Consider the following 22102-nt stretch of genomic DNA (forward strand, 5'->3'; position numbering starts at 1 on the left):
CTGTGCCGGTGACTGGCGCCTGCCGGATTTCTCAGGTGGAAAGGGATGGGCGACCTCAGACAGTGTGTGAGTTCTGAACTTCGTACATGTCCATCTGCTTGCAGTGTGATCCTCTGTTTGTGCAGTGCATTCCTAGAGTTCATGGAGCAGGTCTTGCCTTGCTGCTGACTTCGGCTGTGGCTGGATCCTGTGCCCTAGAGTGGGATTTCAGGCTTGTGTGTTTCTGTTAGACCTCAAGGTACAGCCATCAGCTAGAGCCAGTGTATGCACTGTTGCAAAACAAAGATTGCTAAGGAGGAGTGAAGCTAGAAGCTAGAAAGTGAGGTGGGGGCTTTAGGCAATAGTGCTAGTTAGCTCCTGGAAACCCCAAGAGCCAGACCCTGGCACAGCCAAACTCTAGTCCTGTTATTACTGATCAAGAATTCAAATGCAAAACCCACAAACTGTCCACCAGAGCTGCACAAAGTGCTGGCTAAAGGCAGCCACTTGATATTCCTATTTTACAACTGAGGAACACTTTCAGAGGAGGATGGAGTTCTCAGTGCTTTGCCAGAGCTCCCTGACAGAGCATGTGCCTGGTGGGTAGAAGGTCCTTTGCCCAGGACCAGATGAAGGGTGAAGTTCAGCAGTCCTGGCTAATGATCTAGTGCAGGGGTGTCCAAAGTTTTTGGCAGGAGGGCCACATCATCTCTCTGACACCGTGTTGGGGGCTGGGCGAAAAAGGAATTAATTTACATTTAAAATTTGAATACATTTACATAAATATACATAAATGAAAGATGAACTTATATGAATGAATGAAGGTTTTGCAATAGCTCAAGACCTGTAAGAGGCCTTACACAAAGCAAGGCCGGCCTTTCCTTTGCTGCCGCTACTGCATCACAGACATGAAACAGAAAGCAGTGGAGGAAGCCCTCATCCCACAGCTCACGCAAGAGGTCAAACAGTTGCCCTCACACTGAGAGCAGTTGCGTTGGGCCAGTGTGGGCTCCAACAAATCTCCGGAGGGCCAGAGGCTCATTGGAGACTGGGGGCTCCCTGAGGGTCACATTGGGAGTCCTCGAGGGCCACAAGTGGCCTCAGGGCCGGGGTTTGGGCACCCCTGATCTAGTGTCCTGGAGTAGTGGTCTTCCTTGTGCCAAGAGGTGGGCTCCACCTCAGACTCTGCCTTGCAGCATGGGCCTCACTCTAAAAGCCAAGCGGGTGCAGCCAGGCATCCTCTCCTCTTGCCACCTGCCAGCCCCTGTGCACTGCTGGGATGTCATTCAGGTCAACTGGGAGGAGAAGAAAGGATGGGAGCAGCACAGCAGGCATGTTTTTGTAATGATGGAAAGGTGGCAGGAGTGAAGAAAGAGGGGAGCAGAAGTCGTGCTGTGGCAGGGGAGAAAAGGCAGATGGGTGGGAAGTTGTAAACAGGAGGGGGGGTCTTGACCTAAGCAAGCCCCTCCAAAGCCAGAGTCTCTAGCAGAACATCCTGCATTTTGGATCCCTGGCTGCTGCTCACACTGCATAGAGTGAAGCATCAAAAGAAGATGGGGGGGGGCAGCTGCTCGGCCACAACACTCCTGGGGTTGTGTCATAAGCCACTTCTGGGTCCCCACCCACCTGTTGCATGCCTCTGTCCTCAAATAAGTTCCAAAGTTCTCTGTGCTGCAGCACACAAGGGTCTCTCTCTATACAGCACACTTGAGAATCAGGCGCAGTCCTGGACCATCTGCCTCTTCTGTGTGGGAAGGCCAAGCACTGCCCATGACTTCCATAGAGGCTTCAGGCAGGCAGAAGAGTCACTTAGCAGGTCAGGGGAGGAGCAATTTTTCTGCACTGAAGGCACTGCAGTTCTGCTGCTGGTCCTTGCTGGGGCGCAGGCGGACCAAAGGCAGGGCTCAATAGGAGGCACCGTCTCAGCTGACTTTTCCTTCTTCAGCCATGTCCTGACCTCCTAGGACCATTCAGCTAAATGCGAGGGGGGGGGGGTCTGTGTTCTAGGCCTGCCCCAGGCTCTTGGGGTGGCTGGCAGCCCAGACTGCCCTGCACTGCTGCTGTTATATCATTCTGCTGCTGTGGGGCACCCAACGGCGAAGCAATTTGATGCCAAACATGGCTGGCATGTGAAACAGCAGGAAAAGGCTCTGTGGCACTGGCAGCCGAATCTGCAGTGCTTCTGTAGTGGAGACACATCCAGGGAGCCCTCTGCATAGTACTTCACTGACTGCCTTGTGCTTCCTTTTCAGCCCTGACTCGCCGTTCTTCGCTTTCATGATCTTCCCATCACTCAGTTTTCCGCCGTGCAGGACTGAGAGGAAGGGGAGTAGGTGACTCCTGCTGACACTTCCCCATGAGATGCTGGGGTCGCAGGCATACAGTCTCGCTTCCTCAAGGATGTAGCCGCTGCTGACCCAGTGCTCAGCCTTGGCACCTGTCTGAGCCTGCAAACATGTAAAACAAGGATGCCCCCTAGGCACATGCAGAGTGCCACCTAGCATAACCAGTGTGTAAGCTCTGCTTACAGGCCAGCCTCAGTCCCCCCTTCCTTATATTTTTAAACAATCAGATAAGATAAGGAATGTGAGATCCCAGCTGCCACGGAGTGTCACTGGCAACCGGGAAACGGCTTTTTCTGAGCTTGCTTGAGGACTCACCAAGACGCCTGTTGCTTTCCATGCCATTGTTTTGAAAGCACTCAATGTTGTTAATCTGGAGGAGGGAGAATTGTGGAGCAAACAGGTATGAAATATTCCTCTCTCTGGGGCCTTTGCATCTGCAGTGAAATATATCAGGGACGGGGCATCAACCTCCCATTTCCAAGTCCATAATATTTCCTGCCCGAGCCTGCTTGCAAAAAGAGAGAGGCTGCGTTGCTGTAAATTCCCTGACAAATTTCTTTTTGAGGTTATTTTTTCCCCTAAATTAAGCCATACTAATTATTTTCAGCCAGCTTTATCTCCACTCTGCAACACTCCGGGAGGGTGCGGGCGGTGAGCATCTTAAGCTGCCGTAAACAAAAGGCTGGTTTGGAAAATAATTCTATCAATTAATCAAATTAATCCTGCAGTTTTAGTTACAAGCCCCAAGTGGCAGGATTCTAGCCTGCGGTTATGAGCTATCTCTCATTGACAGTGTTTAAATGTTATGATTGCAACAGTAATTAAAGCACATAATATGCCCATGCTTTGTGATGGCCTGCGTGCTTCTGGATCTCAGGGAGGCGCACACAGAGGTCGGCTGGAGGACAAAGGAAGACTGACCAGGACTGGTCCCAGTACAGAGGGAAACCCTCCCTAGACAAGTGCTGGAATAAACCGCCACCCTTTGTTTTGTTTTTTTTAACCTTCTGGATTCTGAGATGCAGCAGATGCACCCATCTTCCAGCTCGATAAGCTGCGTGAAGCATTAGCGGTCTTTTTTCGTGCCCATCAGCGGAAAAGATCGCGGCTCTTGATGCAGTGAAACCTCCCGTGACACAGATTTTGTCAGGCTTGTGGTTGCAAAGCTTTACTCCATGTGCGAGCCTGGTGGCATCCTACAGGCGAGCCGGGGCTCTTCCTACAGGAGGAGTGGACAATCGCCAAAGGATGGGCAGGCTTGCCTCAGCCCATGGTTTGCAAGAGCAGAGTGAATAAGAGTCACAAAAGCACGTTTGCTTAACTCACATAATTTTGCTGCATTTGGGATCTTATTACATTGGATTTGGGGTTATTCTTAGTAGTGCATAACAAAGCCTTGGAAATAGGATGGAGCAATGAAGCAGCAGTCATGGTAATGACAATCAGGGAGCCCAAGCTGTGAAGGATAGGAACCTGGACCTTATAGAGTCCCAACCAATCAGGTCACCGATCATTGTGGGCCAGACATACTGGAGAACACATCCAGGCAAGTAGGCACTTCGTTAACTGATGTGTATCCTGCCCTTATTCCAAGGGCCTTGTATATTAGAACAGCAACAACTCACCATCACCTCTGAAAATGGAAGATGTACTTTTGGCTATGGAGATGAGTTATGCCACCTGTGTGCCATGGATGTATCTGAATTTGACAGATACTTCAAATTCAGAAGCCTCTCCTTTGGCTTTGGGGCCCGGGTAAAATTTACCCCCTGCACCCCCCATGGGTCCTGTTCTGAAACCCCTTTGCGGCATTTAGCAAATGGCATTGCAACATCCTGTAGCAACGAGTGCTGCTAGTTACCTGGTTCTTGTTAAAAGAAGACTGTAGCTTTGATCTGTCCTGATCTAGTTTGTTGCATGACAGTGAGGCCAGCTGTGTCTGCCATCTGGCCCCAACCCCCCGCCCCCCACGCTGTGTCAGTTGGCTCCTTTTACCTTCTTTTCCCACGTCCTGGAAAACAAGAAAGTGAAAAAAGCAGATTATCTGAAAAACGCCACACAGACCGATGAGCTTCTGTGAAAATATTGGACTGTATTTGAGAGGATAAATCCAAGCCCTGTTTTACAGCACCACTGTGTATGGTTCATCTCATACTTTATTCGACAATATTAAATAGGTGCTCCAACAGCACCTGTAAAACATTATGTTTTTAAAAAGCCAAAAGGGCGTTTTCTGCACTTTTTTCTCTGCTCTCTGACAAATATCAAAATAAAAACTTTTTAACACAATGCATTTCGCACCCAACATATAATTAACCTACTGTTTGGGGTTTTTTTTTTTTTACACAAAGAATTGTAAAAGTTACATATTAACAGGATAAAGCCATTTAATTCTGTTTTTTAAAAAAACAACTCTGAAAAATAGCACAAACATGGTTGCAAGACACATGCCAGTCCTCTTCTGAGCATGCCCTTACCCCTTCAGTGCACTGGTCATTTGCCTTCCTCCTCCTCAACCATGGAGACCCCAAAAATCAGCTGACTGTCCTCCGAGCCCCCTTTAGCACCTGAGAGTCAGGCCTCCAGATGGACCCTTTGTGGAATACACTGTGGAGTATTTGCATCAGAGGACAATATCCATGGTAACTCCTTCCTGCTCCATGCGTCAGGTTGATCAAGGCAGCTCTTAACACCTTGAACAAGTGTTCTCTTTTTTCTTGATTTCCTGTTGCTGTGTGTGTGTGTGTGTGTGTGTGTGTTCCTGTCTGTATTCACATTACAAAAATAAGAATAGCACCAGTTAATGCATAGTGTAGAGCCCACACCAAGTCTAGCAACTACCGCAATACAGTAAGAATTGAGAGTCGATACCTTACAAGTCAATAGGATAGTACTGCGTGGAGAGGAGGTGGGGTGTGGGGGAAGGGGGTTGTGGTAAGTTGGCACAGTTTTCTCACTGGAAAAAAAAACACAATAATAATTAAAACAACAATTAAAAAAAAGAAGCTGTCACAAATCTTCAAGGTGCAGTTTAGCGAGGGGTGCAAGGGGGCACAGACGTTTCTCTTAAAAGAAATCCATCTCTTTTTCAGCAGTCTCAACAGTGGTCTAAAAAAAGGCAGAAAGTTTTCAAAATGCCGTGTGGGCCATCATCTGAGTTCATTCTGGGCACCCATGTTCTTGGAAACGAAACGGCTGTCAAACTGCAGCCTGCTTCATTCGTAACTTAATATTTTATTTTATTACTATTATTCTTAAAAAATTGTATCATGTCTTCGACTGGTTCCCAATTAAATGAAATTGTGCAGGATTATTTGTGCAAAATCTTCTGACGTGAGAGAGGGGGGAAAATGGCTTTCTACAGTGTACTGCACCTTATGAATAAGACGTCTCTGGAATGAAGTTCATCTCTTCAAGTACTTTGTACAAAGATAACAGAGACACAGTCTCAAAAGGGGCTGGGATTTGCAAGTATCCTTATAACCTCAGCACTTCTCCAATAAAGCATTTCCTCTTGATGCCTCGCTCTGCCCAAAGCGATTACAGTTTTAGTTCATGAAAATCATCAGCAACATCAAAGTTCCAGCATTTGCATGATAAATCAGGTGAATTAAAGTAGATTAGTAAGACACAAAGCAAAACTATTTCAGAGGCAGCAGTGCAAGTTCATTTAAGCTAGACAGAGAAATCACGCTACACAAACGAATGTAACGCTTTGATAATTTTTTTTTCTTCCCCTTGCAAACCCCATGAAAGCAGCGAAGGATCACCATCAGTCACTCTCATAAATTACTCAGAAGTATCTCTTCTTAAAGGAATTTTAAAGCTAGTTAATTTCTGCCCAAACAGTTGGCTTAGGAGATTGTTCTGGGATTCAGCCGTCCTGTAATTGTGAGAATCGGGCAGCTTAGCACCTTGGACAGTTCTATGCTTGTTGAAAGAGCTGGGCAGGGAGGTGGAGGGATCTTTGGTGAGGAGGTGATGGAATGTCTTGCTGCCCAAAATGTCCTTCTTGCGTTTCAAGTCCCCGTTGGCATGGCGGATCTCCCCCTTCTTTGGAAAGCATGGATCCGGGACTATCTTCTTGAGCTGCCCACCCACTGTGGGCATCTTGGGCTTACAAGTCAGTTTGTTGCAGTGAGTGTCCCGTCTCCGGGGGGAAAGGGCCAGAGCCTCGCCATTTGACCAGTCAGCCCTTCTGAGCCCTCCAGCGCCATCGTTCCTCATGGTGTCTGGCGTCCGGATTTTCTTCTTTTTGCCACCGTCTCCCACAATGTTCTCACGGGAGGCCGAACTTCCTCTGTGAGAGGACTTGTGTTCTTTCCGCTTTTTGGGGTGAAGCTTGGCAAGTCCGTTAGCAACTGATCTGTCTTGGGATTTGCTTAGGTCAGGAGGGTTGTGTTTTGCCTGAGTGCCAGCACCTCGGAGTTGGCTGCTCACAGGCTTGATCTGGTTGCTTCCCGTCTCCTTGATGCCCATGCTGGGGCGATTGTCTTTGGGGTGAGCACCCAGCTCTGGGGAAGCCTTGTCTTCTAGGGAAGGAGGCCTCTGAGCTTCCTCTCCACTGTCTGGGGAGCTGCGGGTGCTAGTAACATTCTCAGACTGAGCTTGAGCACCTGTAACTTTCTTTGAAGGACTCTCTTTAGCCGATTGGTTGAGGGCAGGTGATAGTTCCTTGTCCTTCAGAGGTAACATGTGAAAGGCAGCTTCAGGTAAATGTAGCATGGGGATGCAGTCCTCAGAAGCAGGATCATTCAGAGGAGGACTGCTGCTCCAGTGAGTGTTGGGGGACCCCTTGCCCTGTGCCGCTTCCAACCCTGCCACGGAGAGTTCTGGCAGCAAGCTCACAGGTTCTTCTTGCAGCGGTGGAGCGTCCCATGTCACCGTGGCATGTTCAACTCTACTGCTCAAGGCAACAACTTCTGGAAAAGCAGCTTGCTTGTGCTTCTCAGAGAGATGAGGTGGGGACAGCTTTCGTTCTGCTACTTGTTTATGTGCTAAGCCGGTGAGATCAATGCTAACTGCATCAGAAGAATCTAAGAAAGGAGGTGGATTCTCATCAAGAGAGTCTCCCTTTGCTGGCTGCACCATGGAGAGTGGAGCGATATGCTTGAGCTCTGGGCTGCTAGCTCTGTCTTGGGGGACCAGAGTAGGAGGAGACAGGGACAGAAAGTCAAATGGGCCTTTTTCCATTTCAGCCAAGAGACTGATGTCTCCAGCCAGGTCTTCTGCCTTGACGGAAGTCTGGGCTGGAGGCCTGGTGGGCAGAGACTCGCTTGGAGGTAGCAGAGGTTCCGCCCCCTGTTGGGGGGCAGAGGCACAGCCCTGAGCAAGCCAGTTGCTGTGGTGGACAAGCTTTTTCTTCTTGGCTACTGGAGTGCCTTCTCTCGGGGGCGCCTCCACTTTGACCTTCCTGTCCTCGTCCTTGGCCGTGATGCCTGGCCGCGTCACTCCTCGGAACCGGAAGGTCTTGTTGCTTCCCACCAGGTGCTTTTCCATGTGCCGGTCATACTGCTCCTTCTTGGAGAAAGTGTAGTTGCAGGTGCTGCAAATGAAGGACTTCTTGATAACGTGCATGACGTCCGCACAGAGCTCACAAGCGTACAGCGTGGTGTGCTTGATGTCTGCCTCCTCTGCCGTTCCGTGCTCCTGGCTGAGGTGGCCCCGCAGCTCTTTGGTCTCCTGGTAGAACATGGGGCATTTGGGACACAAGTAGATCTTTTGCAAGCTGTGCACCACCAGGTGGCGCTGGAGCTTAAAGGGCTTGGGGAACTGCTTCCCACAGTGGTGGCAGTCCCGGGAAGGGTCTTTGCATTCAGGGTGCATGGGGGCCAGCCTCTGAACTGCTTCCCCTTTAGGTGTAGGATCAGGGGACAGAACTGCTGGTGCTTTGGGGAAGGCAGCTGCTGGCTTGGTTCTCAGCAGACTTTCTGAGGGCTCCTTGCTAGCCTTGGCATCCGGTCCTGTGGGTTCCTTGAGGCTCTTGCCCTCTTTGCCAGAAGGCCCTTTGCCAACAGCTTCTGTACGCTTGGAGGACTTGCTCAGCTTCCGACACATGATAGAGTTCAGGAAGTGGGTGACGGCCTCTTCATCTTCGCCAAAACAGCCAGGCAGCCCCAGGACTGACTTCTGAGCCTGGCCTTTCCGGGCAAACTGAGTGGCATGCTCTCGCAGGTGCTCGTTGTACATCCAGACATCAGAGATCTCCTTCAGGCACATCCCGCAGGCCCAGAGGCCGGCTTTGTTCTTGGCATGCTTCTCCTTCAAGTGGTCCCTTAGCTGTTCCCGTGAGCTGAATTTCCTCTGGACACACATGTAACACGTTGGTGGAGGGGAAGGGTTGTGGGTGAGCTTGTGGAAGTCCAACTCCCCTAAAGTGAGGAACCACTGAAAACACACTTTGCATTTGTACTGCTTGTCTTTCGTCTTGAGGTTCAAGTCGCCACGTGCTTTCCCCTGCTTTCCCTCATCTAGCTTATTTTTGGTGCCTCTGCCCTGAGGAACAGAAAGCGACTTGAAGCCTAAAGTGCATTCATCTGTATTGCTGAGGTGATCTTCCCCAATGCTGTAGAAGTGTGCATCCCTCATCTCAAACTTTGTGCTCAGTGTCTCCATATCAACGGTATGAAATCCAGGTGAGCCTTGATCTTCATTCACTGGTGGGTTGTAGCATTCTTTCTGGAGTTCAGGAGTCTCTGAATTGGCTTCCTCTGTCGAATGGGAGTGAGTGAGCTCTGTGGAAGGGCTGAGCAATGTTCCATCAGCAGAAACACCTTTGGCTTTCTCCTCCAGACCACTCCAGCAGCTCAAGTCTGGGCAGCCCTCCATTGGGCTCTTTTGGTACAAGAAGTTGAACGTGCTCCCATCTGTGGACTCAGTCAGGTCTTCCTGTTGCCTGCTCTCTGTGGGAAGAGGCACGGTTTTGGCAGAACTTGGACTGGCATTCCTCATGACCGCTTTGCCGCCAAGACACACACTGGGTGTCAAAGCATCATCAACGGAGATGGTCTCATACTCGCAAGGGTCCTCCTGAGTGACGCAGAATGAGCTGGTTTCCCCAAGGTCTGAAGCCATCCGGATTGTAAAGAGATCAGCTGCTGCTTCTGGCCTGGCGCTCACCTCTGCAACTGGTTTGGGTTTCTTGTTCCGCTTTCCATACACACGAGTGCACTTCCGTCGGGCAAACTGGTCATTTCTGGGGAAAAGCTGCGAAAATGTGGAGTCATCGTCAAGCAAACTCTGCAGGTCTGGCCCTGCTGCGCCATCACCGCCAGACCCGTTCCGTGGGCCAAACTCTCCCATCTTCCAGGGCGTGGAATCCACAGGACAAGGGACACCATCAGATGACTGATGACAGACACCTGACATAACTTCAGGGAAATCCTTCAGGTCTACTAGAGCACCACAAGACTGCTGGAGCCTCTTGGGGCTTGCTGTATCAATTAGTGGACTGTTCGAATTTCTACAGCATGCCTCTTTTAAAAGACTCCCCTCCATCTCCTTCACGCCTGCGTCCTTGTGCTGCTTTTCACAAATATTGCTCAGCCCCTCCTCAGCTTGCTTTGTGGACACACTTGGCCAAGCCTTCTGTGTGTGCAACCTTTCCCCTGACCCTGGCATTTCTCTCTGCCCTTTGCAGCTCCTTCCATCCAGAAGAGGTGGTGGTCCAGCTGTCCCTTCAGCGGAAGGTGTTCCTCCAGTCTCTCCTTCTGGTGCGTTGTCTTTCAGAGGGCAAGGCAGCAACGGTGACTGTACCTGGGGCTGGTCTCCTGCAGAGGTGGAGCTGCTTTCCAGCTCTGTTGCTGGAATGTGGGTAGCAGTGCTGGGACTTGCCTGGGAGCGAACACCTGAGCTCTTGTTCTCCAGGTAAGAAGACCTGGTGATCTCATTTTGGCTGGACATTCCTTTTCTTTTTCCTTTCCTCACTTTTCTCTTTACTTTCTTCTTGGCAAAACTGCCTGAGCCACTGGCACTGGGCTCATTGCCTTTTACTCCAGATTTTGGCTCTCTTCCAGACTTGGGTGTGGCCTCCTCCATGCTCGCTGCCTGCAAGCTCTCTTGCTTTGAGTCCATTTCTTTGCTTAGTTGAGTTGTGCTCTGAAGATCATGGGTTATGTCGCAGGAAATATCACTGAGCACCTTGCTAATGACCTCCTGGATCTCTGCACTGGGCTCCTTCCTTTGTCTTCTGTAAGGTTTGGGGAAGGGTCGCTCCACTGCTGTGTTTGAAATGTGTGAGCTGCCGGTTTTCTCCTTGAAGACCTTCCTGTTTTTCCTAGAGGCTCGCTTGCTTGTCTCTAGTGGTGCAAAACCTGTGTCAGGCAGCAGAGTGCTCTCCTTCTTCTGATGCTTCACAGCTCTGTGTCTCATCAGCCCCGTTTTGGACCTAAAAGGCGCTGAGCAAATGTCACAGGTGACTGGTAACCCATTTCTGTCCTTGTCTTTCAGCTGCCTGGTTTTGGAGTCCTCTTTTCTCTTTCCACTCTTGTTCTCTGCTAGCTTCACACAGCTAGAAAATTCTTCCACAGTCTCACTCTGTTTAGAGTCTTTGTTCTCCCAATTACTCTCTTGGGAAGCCATGTTGGGTCCCAGCTCTGTGATCTCTGGAAACGGTCTGGTGCAGGGGCGACCCTCAGCACTATTAGCAGATGCTGTGAGACTGATAGCTGGCATCTCTTGAAGCCCAACATTTTTCCTACAGATCTCTGGCTGAGTGTGATCTTCGCTATGTTCCTGGGGGCCAGTTTCCACTTCTCTTGCTCCTTGGGAATTAAGTGTTGATTCCACGTTTTTGCTAATCCTTGCATCCGTAAGTGGGGCAGAATCAGTCCCTGATGGAGACTGGCCAAGCACAATACCTTGTAGAGAATCCAACTGAGAACTGGAGATTGCAATCCTCACAGAGCATATTTCACTGTCTTCATGAACAGGACTTTTAGGTGGCCCTTCAGAAAAATCTTGGTGCTTAAAAGGTAACATGCTGGGGGAATTGCAATTGTTGTCTTGTAAGTTCAAGTCTCCCTCCATATCCAAAAGAGTCACTGATAGATCAGAGTGCAGAGAAGTGGCAGACTGTGGAAGAACATTGCTTTGGAGTTCTGCCAAGTCATTGGGTGTGTCTTCGGCAAGACACTGCTGCAAGCTGCCAACTGCATTTGAAGGCAGATTTGTTGAGTCACCACAACACTGCACTGAGGGAGTGAAAGATGCTCCTTCTTTCCACTCCTTGTGCTCTGAAGAACTCTGGATGGGGTCTCCAAGCACAGCTCTCTCTGCACTGGAAGAGTACTGGTGAGCCCCTTCAGACTGAGATGCTCCAAAGTCAGCATGTGCTACATTTTCTGCTTGCTCGCATTCCTGATCGGCAGAGCCAGGTTCTACAGGGAAGCTGTCCTGGGAGGTGTCAATATGGTGACTTGCTTGCTTGTCCAAGACACCGTCTTCTGCCAAAACCGGGCTGGTTTGGTGCAGGAGAAAATCATCCTGATACTGGTTTACAGGAGGGTTGGTGGGATCCAAAGAGAAGTTGCATTGCAACTGTCCCAGCTGATCTCCAAACTCGTCTGTCTGGTGGGCTTTCACAGTACACACCCCTTTAGCCTCACAGCTCGCTTCACCCCAGGAAGTGCAGCCTGCAACATGTATTCTGAGTGCTGCTGGCAAAACACAGTCTGGTGCTTCCTTCTCAAATAATCCAGTGCTTAAAGTGGATTTTAGGCAGCTGTTAAATGCCAAGGTCGCTTTTCTCTGCTCTTCATCCACCTCATCTGTAACCTGAGTGCCTGATGTTCCCTTCTCCCTTGGCAATGAGGTTCCCATTGAGTTGCTGAGTGGTGAGAGGTGACCGTGTTCTGGGGAAGGTCCATCTGCACATCGATTAATGTCACCCATCTCTGAACATTCATCCTTTACGTGCTGCTGCTCTGTTATGTCCTGATGTTGATTAGAGCCCTGAAGTCCTGGTGGTTCCAAGGTATATGAGACCTTTTCATCAAGATGCTCCACCTGTTCGTCTGGTTCCAAAAATGTTTTAGTTGGGCTGGATGCCTTGGCTACACTTTCCAGTTCTCCCATTGATCCTTTCCCCTCCTCGAATGTGGGGCTATCAGCCACATCTCCACTCAGCATGTTGTCTGTAGCCTCTTCTTCCTGTTTGGGCTGGACATGGGCACTTGGAGGTAGGTGGGTGGTTGAGTGCAGGACTGAGAAACAGGGTATCAGCAAGTCTTCCTCGTTGTGTTTGACTGTCCTGGCAACAAACAGCTGCAATTGCTGCAGGGGGGTTGCATTTCCACCGATCTCCTTGGAAAAGGTCAATGAATCAAAAAGCAACGTCTTCCCATCATCAGCCTTATCATGCAATCCTGTAGTCTGGCAAGCAGGGGAGCTTTCATCAGCATCTTCCAGAAGTGCTGGCCCATCTTTGTCCTTTTGGAAAGCTGTCCGACCTCCCAGCATTTCAGGTGACATGGTCTTGCAGAGGAGTCTTTCTTCTGGGATTTTACTGTTTTGGGTCCTGACAGTCAAGTTGCTCTCAGCTACTTGATCACCAACTTCTTGTAGCTCAAATTCCCGTTTCAGACATGGAGTGATGGGATGGCTGAATGGCCCTAAGTCTGCAGGGTCAGCAAACATGGGCTCCTTTTGTGGCAATTCTAGGAAAGCATCAGTTCTTGCTGGCAAAGTCTCATGGATACTTAGCCCTGCCTCCTCCAGAGTTTTTGGGAACAATGGATCAGGGCTTTGTATCAAATTGTCACTGTAGGATGGAGCCTCTATGTTGTCAGCTACATTTGGAAGGCAGGAGTCTGGTGTTATTTTAGGAGGAACATCCTGGATCTCCCTGAAATTGTCTTCTCTGGAGATGTCAACATCCTGAAGGTTTTCATGCATTTTGTCATGGGCCTCTTTGGAGCTGAAAGGACCAACCAAAATTAGTTCAGCTGCAGTGGAGTGCAAGGGGCTGTACGGCACTGGACAAGGCCAGGGATCCCTGTGGTTGCTGTCCAATGGTGGAAGTAGTGTTTTCTCATTCACCTGGTTCTCGCAGATGCAGGCCTTTGGAGAAACCAGGTTTGCATTCTCAAATCCACTTTCCATTAAGAATAATGCTTTCCCATCGCTCTCTTGGTCCAGAGTTAAGGGTGAAAACTGGCTGGATGCTTCTTTCCTTTCCAAGCTGGCATGGTCTTTGGATGTTTGGTGCTCACTAGAGGCCTCCATGCTCAGTTTGCTTGTTTGCAGCTGTCTTTCCAGCTCGGTGACGAGCCTTTTGATCTCAAGCTCGTCGTCGGATATGCCATTCATGAAAGGGACAGCGTAATTGGCCATCCTTTCCGGCAAGGGCATTTGGCCTCCCACACCATACTTCTTTGCCAATGGCTTTTCAACAGTGAGAGTATGAAACTGGGCAATATCGTCTGGCAAAACCGGTGGTACCTCATCCATTATAGTCCAGTCCTTTTCATGCAGGAATGACGAATACTGCTGGTCAAAGGGAATCATTTTGCCCAGGTGGTGACTGGCACATGCAAAGGGAACATAATTGTCTTTGCTTGAGGTCATGCCTTCATATAAGGTAGCATCAAACTCGGCTACAGGGAGCTCTCCAAAGACGGGCGATGAGTCAAAGCTAAGAGGCATCGAGACCTTTCTGTGTTCATTACTGGCTTCATAGGGTGGGATCTCGGTGTGTTTCTGTTTGCATGAGCTGAGGTCAGTGTCTTCCTGACAGAAGTACATGCTGTCACTGCTGTGGGGCTGTTCAGTGGCCGGAGGTCCAGGGAAGAGGCCTGATGACTCGTAGCTACTAGATAATTCACTGCAGTCATAAAAGGTGTCTGCTGTGCTCACCACTGTGTCAGATCTTTTCTCAATGATCCCCAGGCCAACAAGATTGTCACTGAAACAGCTGATGGGCGGAGTAACGTCCTTCTGCTTCTTCAGAAACTTGGTGTCCCCCTTTTCATAGCTGGTGCTGTCCTCGCTGGGGACACCGTGGTTGTCAGTGGAGGATGGACTGATGAATTCTTCCACTGGGAATTCCAAAGCCTCCCCACTGGAGGCAGTGAACTGGCGCCAATGTGGATTGATTCCTAGTGCACAAGGGTCCAGCTCTTTGGGGGAAGCCTTTGCCTGATTGTTGCCATGACTGAGGCTCCCGTGGTACTGCTGCTCAGAGTTCTCAGCACAACTGGGTGTGTTTGGGGCTCTGCCAGGCATCTCTTTGCTTCGAGAGGGGCTCCCTTGGGCCTGTGGCAAACCCTCATCTCCATGTGTGTAACTGATGGGGGAGAGGTCTGGGCTGCCTCTTTGATGAGCTCTGAAACCTGATGGCAGAATCTTGGCTGAGTCAGCCCGAGATAAGTCAGGGGCCACGTTGTGGCTCCTTCCTACCATTTCTTCCCCGGGAACATTCAGTGGTTCCCTCGGAAGTGGTCTGATGCACTTGGGACTCTGCAGATGTCTCCCCCTCTGCTCGCTTTCCTTCTCTGTGTCTGAATCGGCCCTTTCAGTGCTCTGGGGGCTGGTGCTGGTTTCGCTGGACAGGCTGGTGCTCTGACGGCTACCTGTGGATGACTGGCTGCTCCTCCGCCGCACTCTGCCTGCGCAGCAGTCCTCCCTTCTTCCTGGATCCTTGCCTATGGCCTTCTTGGGCTCCTCCCTTTTTCTCTGACCATACCTCCATGCCGGCTCCTTTTCCTTCTCCCGGCCCCCCCTTCCTTGGCTTCTCCTGACGAAACCACTCCTCAGCCTCCCACTGAGCCTGGAGCCCAGCTTCCTCCGGCAGTGCTGCTTGGCGTACTCCACCTGCTCCTCGTCCGACTCTGAGATGTACTCGTACTCGCCAAACCTGTTGTCTTTGGTCTCGGGGAGCAGTCGGTCAGCCAGCAGGGGCAGTGGCATCCCTTTGCTGCTCCGGCTGTGCCGCTTGTGCAGCTTGTTTTTCTGCTGGACAATCTTATGGATGAGCTCCTTGCTCCAAGAGCTGCTTCGCAGCTTCCGCTTCTTGGAGTCTCTTGTGAAGAGCTTGGTGTCCCCGGCTGCAGTGGGCCGGAGCCTGCTCACTGGAGAACCGGCGCATGGCATGTTCTTGGGCTGCTTCATCTCCAACACAGGTCTGGTCGCTTGTTTCAAGGGTGAAAAGGAGCTGCCGCAGGGCTTCCTTCCTGCCTTCAGGTGACTGCTTGGCTCAGTTTGGGCACTTTCAGATGCTCCTGGGTCTGTGGCTTTGCTCCCAGCCAATTCCATGCTGTTCTGTTTTTCCAGCCTCCCGTCTCCGTGCTCCGGAAACCAGCCTGTTGCCCCATCTCTGAGTCCGTGTTGCTTCCCACACGCCCTGCTTTTTGTCAGGTCTCCGCTGGAGTGATCATCACAGCAGTTCGGAGCTTTCATGCTTTCCTCCATCCCCCTGTGCTTTGCCTTCTTCCCAGAAGCCAGTCCCTCCTTTGCCTTGTGAGGCGCCCCGCTACTGCCAATCTTCACAGATGCCAGTTCTTCATCAGCAAAGACATCTATGAAGCTGCTGTCAATCTCAGGGTTGTCTGACTGGTACTCCAGTCCATTCAGAGCTTCCGTGATCAGACTGTCCAGTTTGGCATCGTCAATCTCCAGGTCGGAGGTGCTCAGTGGCAAGGGGTTGGTGGTCATGCTGCCAAGTTGGGTCCCCTTGAGAGGGTCTTCCTTGGCTTCTCCTTTGCCTTCTCCATCTGCCAGGAAGTCAAGCGTCTTGTTCAAAGGGAGCAGTTGCACATGGAGATCAGAGGGTAGGAGGAGCCCCTGTCCAGTTTGCATGTGCTTCATGGATTCGGAATGCAAGTGGTGCTGCTGCCTCCTGACTTCTGTGCCCCGGGAAGAGTCTTTGGTCAGGCCCTGGAGAGCCACATGAGAGCTGCAGAACTGGCGGTGCTCCAAGAAGGAAGACAGGTTGCTGAAGTTTTGGTCACATTGCTTGCAGGTGAGGAAGACGTCCAGCTGGTCAAGGCTGGCACTGCTGAGTGAGCTGGCCAGGAGATGATGGGAGGAGTAAGGCGGAGGAGGCAGCTCAGCCTCAAAGCTCTCCAGGCAGCCTTTGGAGAGCTCCAGAGTTGGCTTGTGGAAATGGCTATCAACAGCGAGGCCTTTGTAGAAGAGCTTGTCTTTGGGGGCATCTTGGGAGAGCTGGAAGGGCTTGATGGAGTCCGCTGCCTGGTAGTGGACAGAACCGGAGTTCAGTGGCTCTGAAGCATGAAAGGGCTTATTGCCATCCTTTGGGTGGCACTGGGGGTGAAAGTAGGGGGACGAGGCCAACGCAACACTGTCCTCAAAGCTGTGGCTGGTGGGGCTGCTGGACAAGGGTGAGAGGGAGGAGCAGGTGCTGCTGCTGGTGGGGTTGGGGGCTGGCGACGGGAGAGGGGAGTTGCTTGGGGATGGCAATGCCAAAGCAGAGCTGGAAGGGAGCCGGGAGGGTGCTTGTGGTCCTGTCTGACCCATGCCGAAGTAGAGGGCCTTGCTCCTAGAGCCACAGCCTGGAGGAGGCTCGGTCTCCTTGGCGCCTTCAAAGCAGAAAGTGTTGGCTGAGCTCTGTGGGGCTGGGTCGTGCCTCTGGATGATGGTGCCTTCCCCGGTCAGCAACATTTTGTCAGGGTAGCTGGTGCCCCCTTTCTGCACCTTGCTGCTTCCCTCCCACTCAGAAGCACCCAGGGGGAAAGGAAGCTTCTGGCTGGCTAGCTTCCTGGACAGCTCGATCCGGTTCTGGCCGGGCATAGCAGAGGTGAGGTGTAGATGCTGCCAGGCCTTCTTTCGGTGCTGCTGCCTCAGCTCTGGCCCCAAGTGGCACCCGAAGGAGAGCTGGCTCCCAATGGGGTTCAGGTAAGGGGTTGAGCTGGCTTCCAGGGGAGAGTAAGGCCGCTTGCCACCCTCCCAGGCTTGCAGGAGTCGGGGGTGGGCTTGAGCAGTCGCTGGGAGACTCTTCTCGAAAGGCCCCGCACTGGGGCTGATGCCGCCTGCTGGGGGTTCAGTGTACGGCTTGTTCTGAAAGTGCACTTGGGGGAGAGAGACCTGTGGCACATTCCTTCGGAGAGAGCTGCCTGGATCCAGTACCCTTGGACTCGCTACATTGTCTTTGGAGGAGGACTGCCTCTTACCAACGACTGGCTTGGGCATGCTTGAAACATGTAAACTGTGTGGGAAAACAGCTTGGTTTTCTTGGAAAGTGCTTGGGGTTTGGTTGATAGCACCAGGAGGAGAAAGAGCACCATTGGTGGGGTCAGTGGAGTGTTCATTCCTTCCTTTGTAGCAAGGCAATGGCCCCTGAGCCTGCGATGGGAGGAACTGGCTTGGGGGAGGGGCCAGTCCGTAGGCCCTGCCCTCTGGGCTCGTGGTGTTGTCGTAATGACCACTGCCCAGAGCTTCCTCTTTCCAGTCCCGGGAGGAAGAGTGGAAGGCAAAAGCACCATGAGAGGCCTGGCTGGCGGCCAACGAAACGTCTACGTAGTCTTGAGCCTCAGACTTGCCCTGGAAAGGGTCCGCGGCCGAGTTACGCAAAGGCTGGAAGGGATACTGGAAGGGCAGAGGCCCCAAGCAGTGCATGCTGGGCTTGCTGCTCTCCGGGAAGGAACAAGGCTTTGAGGCAGGGAGTTCGCTGCTAGCACCAGGAAGGCTTTTGTCTGGCAGAGGCCAGGAGTGGCTCCCATTACCCTGGAACTCCATGTAATGCAGCTGTCCGTTGGAGCTGGGGTTCTCGTGCAGAACGCCTGCTGGGGGCTGGAGCTTTGCGCTGTGGGTTGGGCGGGCTGCTGCAGCCGCTGAGGTATAGTTGCTGGGGATATGGCTGGAAGGGCTCTCTGGGAAGCACCGTGCAAAGCCCAGCTCTTCCTGCTGAAGCTCCGCCTCTCTCTCAGGAACGCTGGGGACATGGAACCTGTAGCTCCCCGAGACGGGCCCTCGGCCCATGTCCACTTTCTTGGGTGGAGTGACCTTCTGCTGGGGGTAGGCAATGCCGATGGTTGGGTTGGGCCTGGCGTTGCTGATCGTGAGCCGGTAGAGCTGCTGGTGGCCGCGCTCGCCTTTCCCCGCCCGCCTGCTCTTCTCCCTGGCTCGGCTCTTCCCAGTGGGGGACTGGGGGCTCCCTTTGACCGTGCCCCAGGAGCCACTGCCGGGGAACTTGGGTCGGTTGTGCAAGGACTTGAAGTCGATCTTGCCTGCCTGCTGGGGTCGGATCACGGCTTCCCTTTGGCTGTGAGACTCCTTATCCTTGACGCCGCCGGTGAAGTGGGGCCCGTGCTCAGACCCGCTGTGCAGACATGACTCTGAGCTACCCAGCAGTCCACTGTCAAATTCGCCCATGTCCTTCTTGGCAAGCTGCTCAAAGGGGACGTCTTTGTCGTGGATGCAAGGCTCTGACTCGCTCAGGGCATACACCTGCTGAGTCTCTCCCATGCTGGCACTGCCAACCAGGCCTGGCAAGTGCCTGTTCTCATCAGCACAAGAACTTCCTCTGGCAAGCATCATCCCTGGGTCTCTGGCGGTGATGAGGCAGCTCATTCTCCTGGACAGCTCCCAGCTCCATCCTCGCTGCTGGACAGGGTGTGCTCACAGCGGGCAACGGGAACTCATCTCATGCTTCCACATGTGACCTAGAAAAGAGAGACACCTTGGTAAGTTTTGGAAGGGCTAGCTAGGAGTGGCTCTTCTCTGTCTTGGAAAGCTCAAATGCTTCAGCATTGATTGACAAAGCTGAAGGAGTCAGGCCAGTTTGTTTCAAATGTTGGCAAAGTCAGCTGAGTGTTCTTCAACCTGTGTGTTGTGACCTCAATGGGGTTGCGAAGCCTCATTTGGAGGGTCACAGCAACCTTTCAAAGCCTATGCAAGAGAGGGCTTGGAACAAATCCAGTAATGGGACTGACTTATCAAAACTGAGTTCTTGATATAATCCTGTACAGCCTCTTCTCACTGTCTTGCAGCACAGCTGCTAAGGCCAGTCCTCTCAGGGACCAATCCTATCCAACTTTCCAGCTCCGGTGCAGCCGCAGTGCAACCCAGAGGTAAGGGAACACATGCTCCCATACCTTGAGGAGGCCTGTGTGACTGTCCTCCCACCGCAGGATGCAGTGCACGCCCCACTGTGTGGTTGCTCTGTGGAACTCCTTGCCACGGGATGTGGTGATGGCATCTGGCCTAGATGCCTTTAAAAGGGGATTGGACAAGTTTCAGGAGGAAAAATCCATCACGGGTTACAAGCCATGATGTGTATGTGCAACCTCCTGATTTTAGAAATGGGCTATGTCAGATGCAAGGGAGGGCACGAGGATGCAGGTCTCCTGTTATCTGGTGTGCTCCCTGGGGCATTTGGTGGGCCGCTGTGAGATACAGGAAGCTGGACTAGATGGGCCTATGGCCTGTTCTTATGTTCATTGATATAGTAGTTGCACTGGCCCTGGAAAATTGGGTAGGATTGGGCTCTCAGGCTCTTCACAAGGTTGTTGTGAAGACACAAGAGGTAGGGGGAAATGGGACAGGCGGAGGTGGGGTGTGTGTGGATCAGATGATTAGCAGGGGGCTTCCAGTCACATACTATTTATTTATTTATTTATTTATTTATTTATTTATTTGGGTTGTGGCATGAAAAAGGTTGAAAACCACTGAGCTAAGACAAAGACTTGGCTCAAGATTGTAATGAGTCAGTCCTAGTAGGACTTTTGAATAGATGAACTGATTGTGTCAGGTGCAGGAAGGACACACACACACACACACACACACACACACACACACACAGAGTCTGAGAATTGTCTGGATCAATCAGTTGGAGGGGATGGACCCCCATCTCTGCAGTGACAGACTAATCTCAGAAGCCCAACACTCACTGGATAGAGCTCTATTGGGAAAAGTGGGCTATGAAACCTTCAAGGCAGTGGACTAGGGCATTGTGACACCCCACCCTGAGGGCCCTGGCCTCTGCCCCTTAAGTGGTGGGGGCAGGGGGGAAGGCAGTGACACAATCCCCAGGATCGCGCTCCAAAACGCTCCGGTTTTGTGGAAATGGAGCGCGATTATGCCACTTTCACTTTCTGCAGGCTGGGGAGCCCTGCAGACACTCACGCAGGGCTCTCCGCACTCCCAGGACGCTGCTGCAGGGACTGGTGAGTACATTCCAGTCCCTGCAGCCCCCTAAGAGTTGCGATCCTGGGGATCGCATCGCTGCCTTCCCCTTGCCCCCACTGCCTCCCTTCCCTCCCCTGCAAGCACTTACCGCGGCTTTCAAACTCCCAGAGACTTTGAAAACCGCAGCTTCAAGGGGAGCAACAGGTACTCTGTACATGTTCAGATGCACTTCACTTTACTATCATATTACAGGGCCCAGGGTTGAAATAGAGTACACAAAACAAGTCCTTGGACTGATCCCTGCTAAAGCCTGGCAAAGACGGATTGTGGGGCAGCACCAACTTGAGCCAAAGGGGCTGAAGAAGAGGCTGGGCCACTTCGTGCCTGTGCTAACACCACTTTCAAACTGTACTTGCTCACTATTTTTGGTGCTGACTATCACCCTGGAAGTTAAACCATCCCATCAAGGGCTATACAGAAGCCTTGACATTATTTAATGCCAAGGGAAGGAACTCTCTACACGAACTTGTCATGGTATAAGTCCAAAGGTGTTTGCGGCTGAGACAGTGACAGCAAGGGGGGAACAATTGCTCCCAAACCCCAGAGCATGTTGTGTGTTGTCCCCCTCTCAGGATTTTTCCTAATGAGCTCACAGCCCCAGAAATTGTGCTGCCTTCAGGGGCTGTCAGTTCTGCCCAGGGGCGTGAGGCCCACACCCCTCTCCCTGACCCTCTTTGCAGTTTTGCTATAATTATGTTGTAGACAAAGGGTGAAAGACAAGCTTCTGCCAAGAAAGTAACCCAAGCTTTCTGCAGGCCTTTGGGGGGGGGGTGACCTCGTCCATCCCCCCGCCCAACAGGCGTCTCCAGCTGCTGCACAGGCAGCCTGCCCGTCCCAAATCCCCCTGGCACTTCAAAGGTTATTATAAGCAATTTACCTCTGGCTGAAACCTGCTGAGGGAAGCATTTTTCCAGCCTTAAGCAGAGATTTCTCTTAGCGGCGGAAGATGACAGAAGGGCTCCACCTACGGCTTATTGGCGGAGGCCTAGGGAGGCTCTACCTTGCAGCTTTGATTTCTTAAGCCGGGCTCTACTCCTCCCCCTCCCCCCCCCCACTCTTGGTCCTCTTTTGGGGGAGCTGATTATTGCTTTGCTTCTGGAAATGCTACAAGGCAGTTTCCCTGGGCTTGAGCATTTGCGTCAACCTCCCTTAGAAGGCACTTGCGACACAGGATTGAAGGCCAGCCTGTTGCTTTGGGGCTGTGACAGTCCGTGCCCACATGTAAGGACATTCACAGCTATGGCTTTTGTGTGTATGGACCAATCAGCCCTCTGAGAAGCCAAGTGCCCTGCTCAAAAAAAAACTGCGGCTAGGTGGGCTCAGAAGGTCATTTTGGTTGAGGCATCACTTTGCAGAGCACCTCTCAGCTGCTGAGTTGCAGAGTGATTTTGTGACGAAAGGGTGGCCCGCGTGATAATTGGGCTGTACCGTATCTTGAACATGCGATCAAGTTTTGCACATTTTCTCTTTTGTCATTCGTAGCTAATGAGTTTCTATGTGAGAACAAAGTGCTTGTCTTTGGCCACAATCTGTTTAATGGCATCACTTCCTGCTGAATGATGTCACTTCCTGCCCTCAACTGGTGCCATGAATGCTATTCAGCCCACTATATGAAATGAGTTTGACACCGGAGTTAA

At 51.7% G+C, this 22102-nt stretch overlaps 1 protein-coding gene across 1 annotated transcript; it reads right to left on the bottom strand.

The window, feature by feature from the left end:
* Positions 1-6113: 6113 nt before the first annotated feature.
* Positions 6114-18743, bottom strand: ZNF469 (zinc finger protein 469). Its single transcript, XM_066637950.1, has one exon. The coding sequence runs from the start codon at positions 18741-18743 to the stop codon at positions 6114-6116; it is 12630 nt and encodes a 4209-aa protein (XP_066494047.1).
* Between the last annotated feature and the right edge of the window lie 3359 nt (positions 18744-22102).

The sequence above is a fragment of the Tiliqua scincoides genome, chromosome 9, assembly GCF_035046505.1.
Source record: "Tiliqua scincoides isolate rTilSci1 chromosome 9, rTilSci1.hap2, whole genome shotgun sequence".
NCBI classification, from domain to species: domain Eukaryota; kingdom Metazoa; phylum Chordata; class Lepidosauria; order Squamata; family Scincidae; genus Tiliqua; species Tiliqua scincoides.

Bases quoted from the DNA above. Each gene is read 5' to 3' on its own strand.
- ZNF469 (XM_066637950.1), bottom strand. From the start codon at position 18,743: ATGGGAGAGACTCAGCAGGTGTATGCCCTGAGCGAGTCAGAGCCTTGC.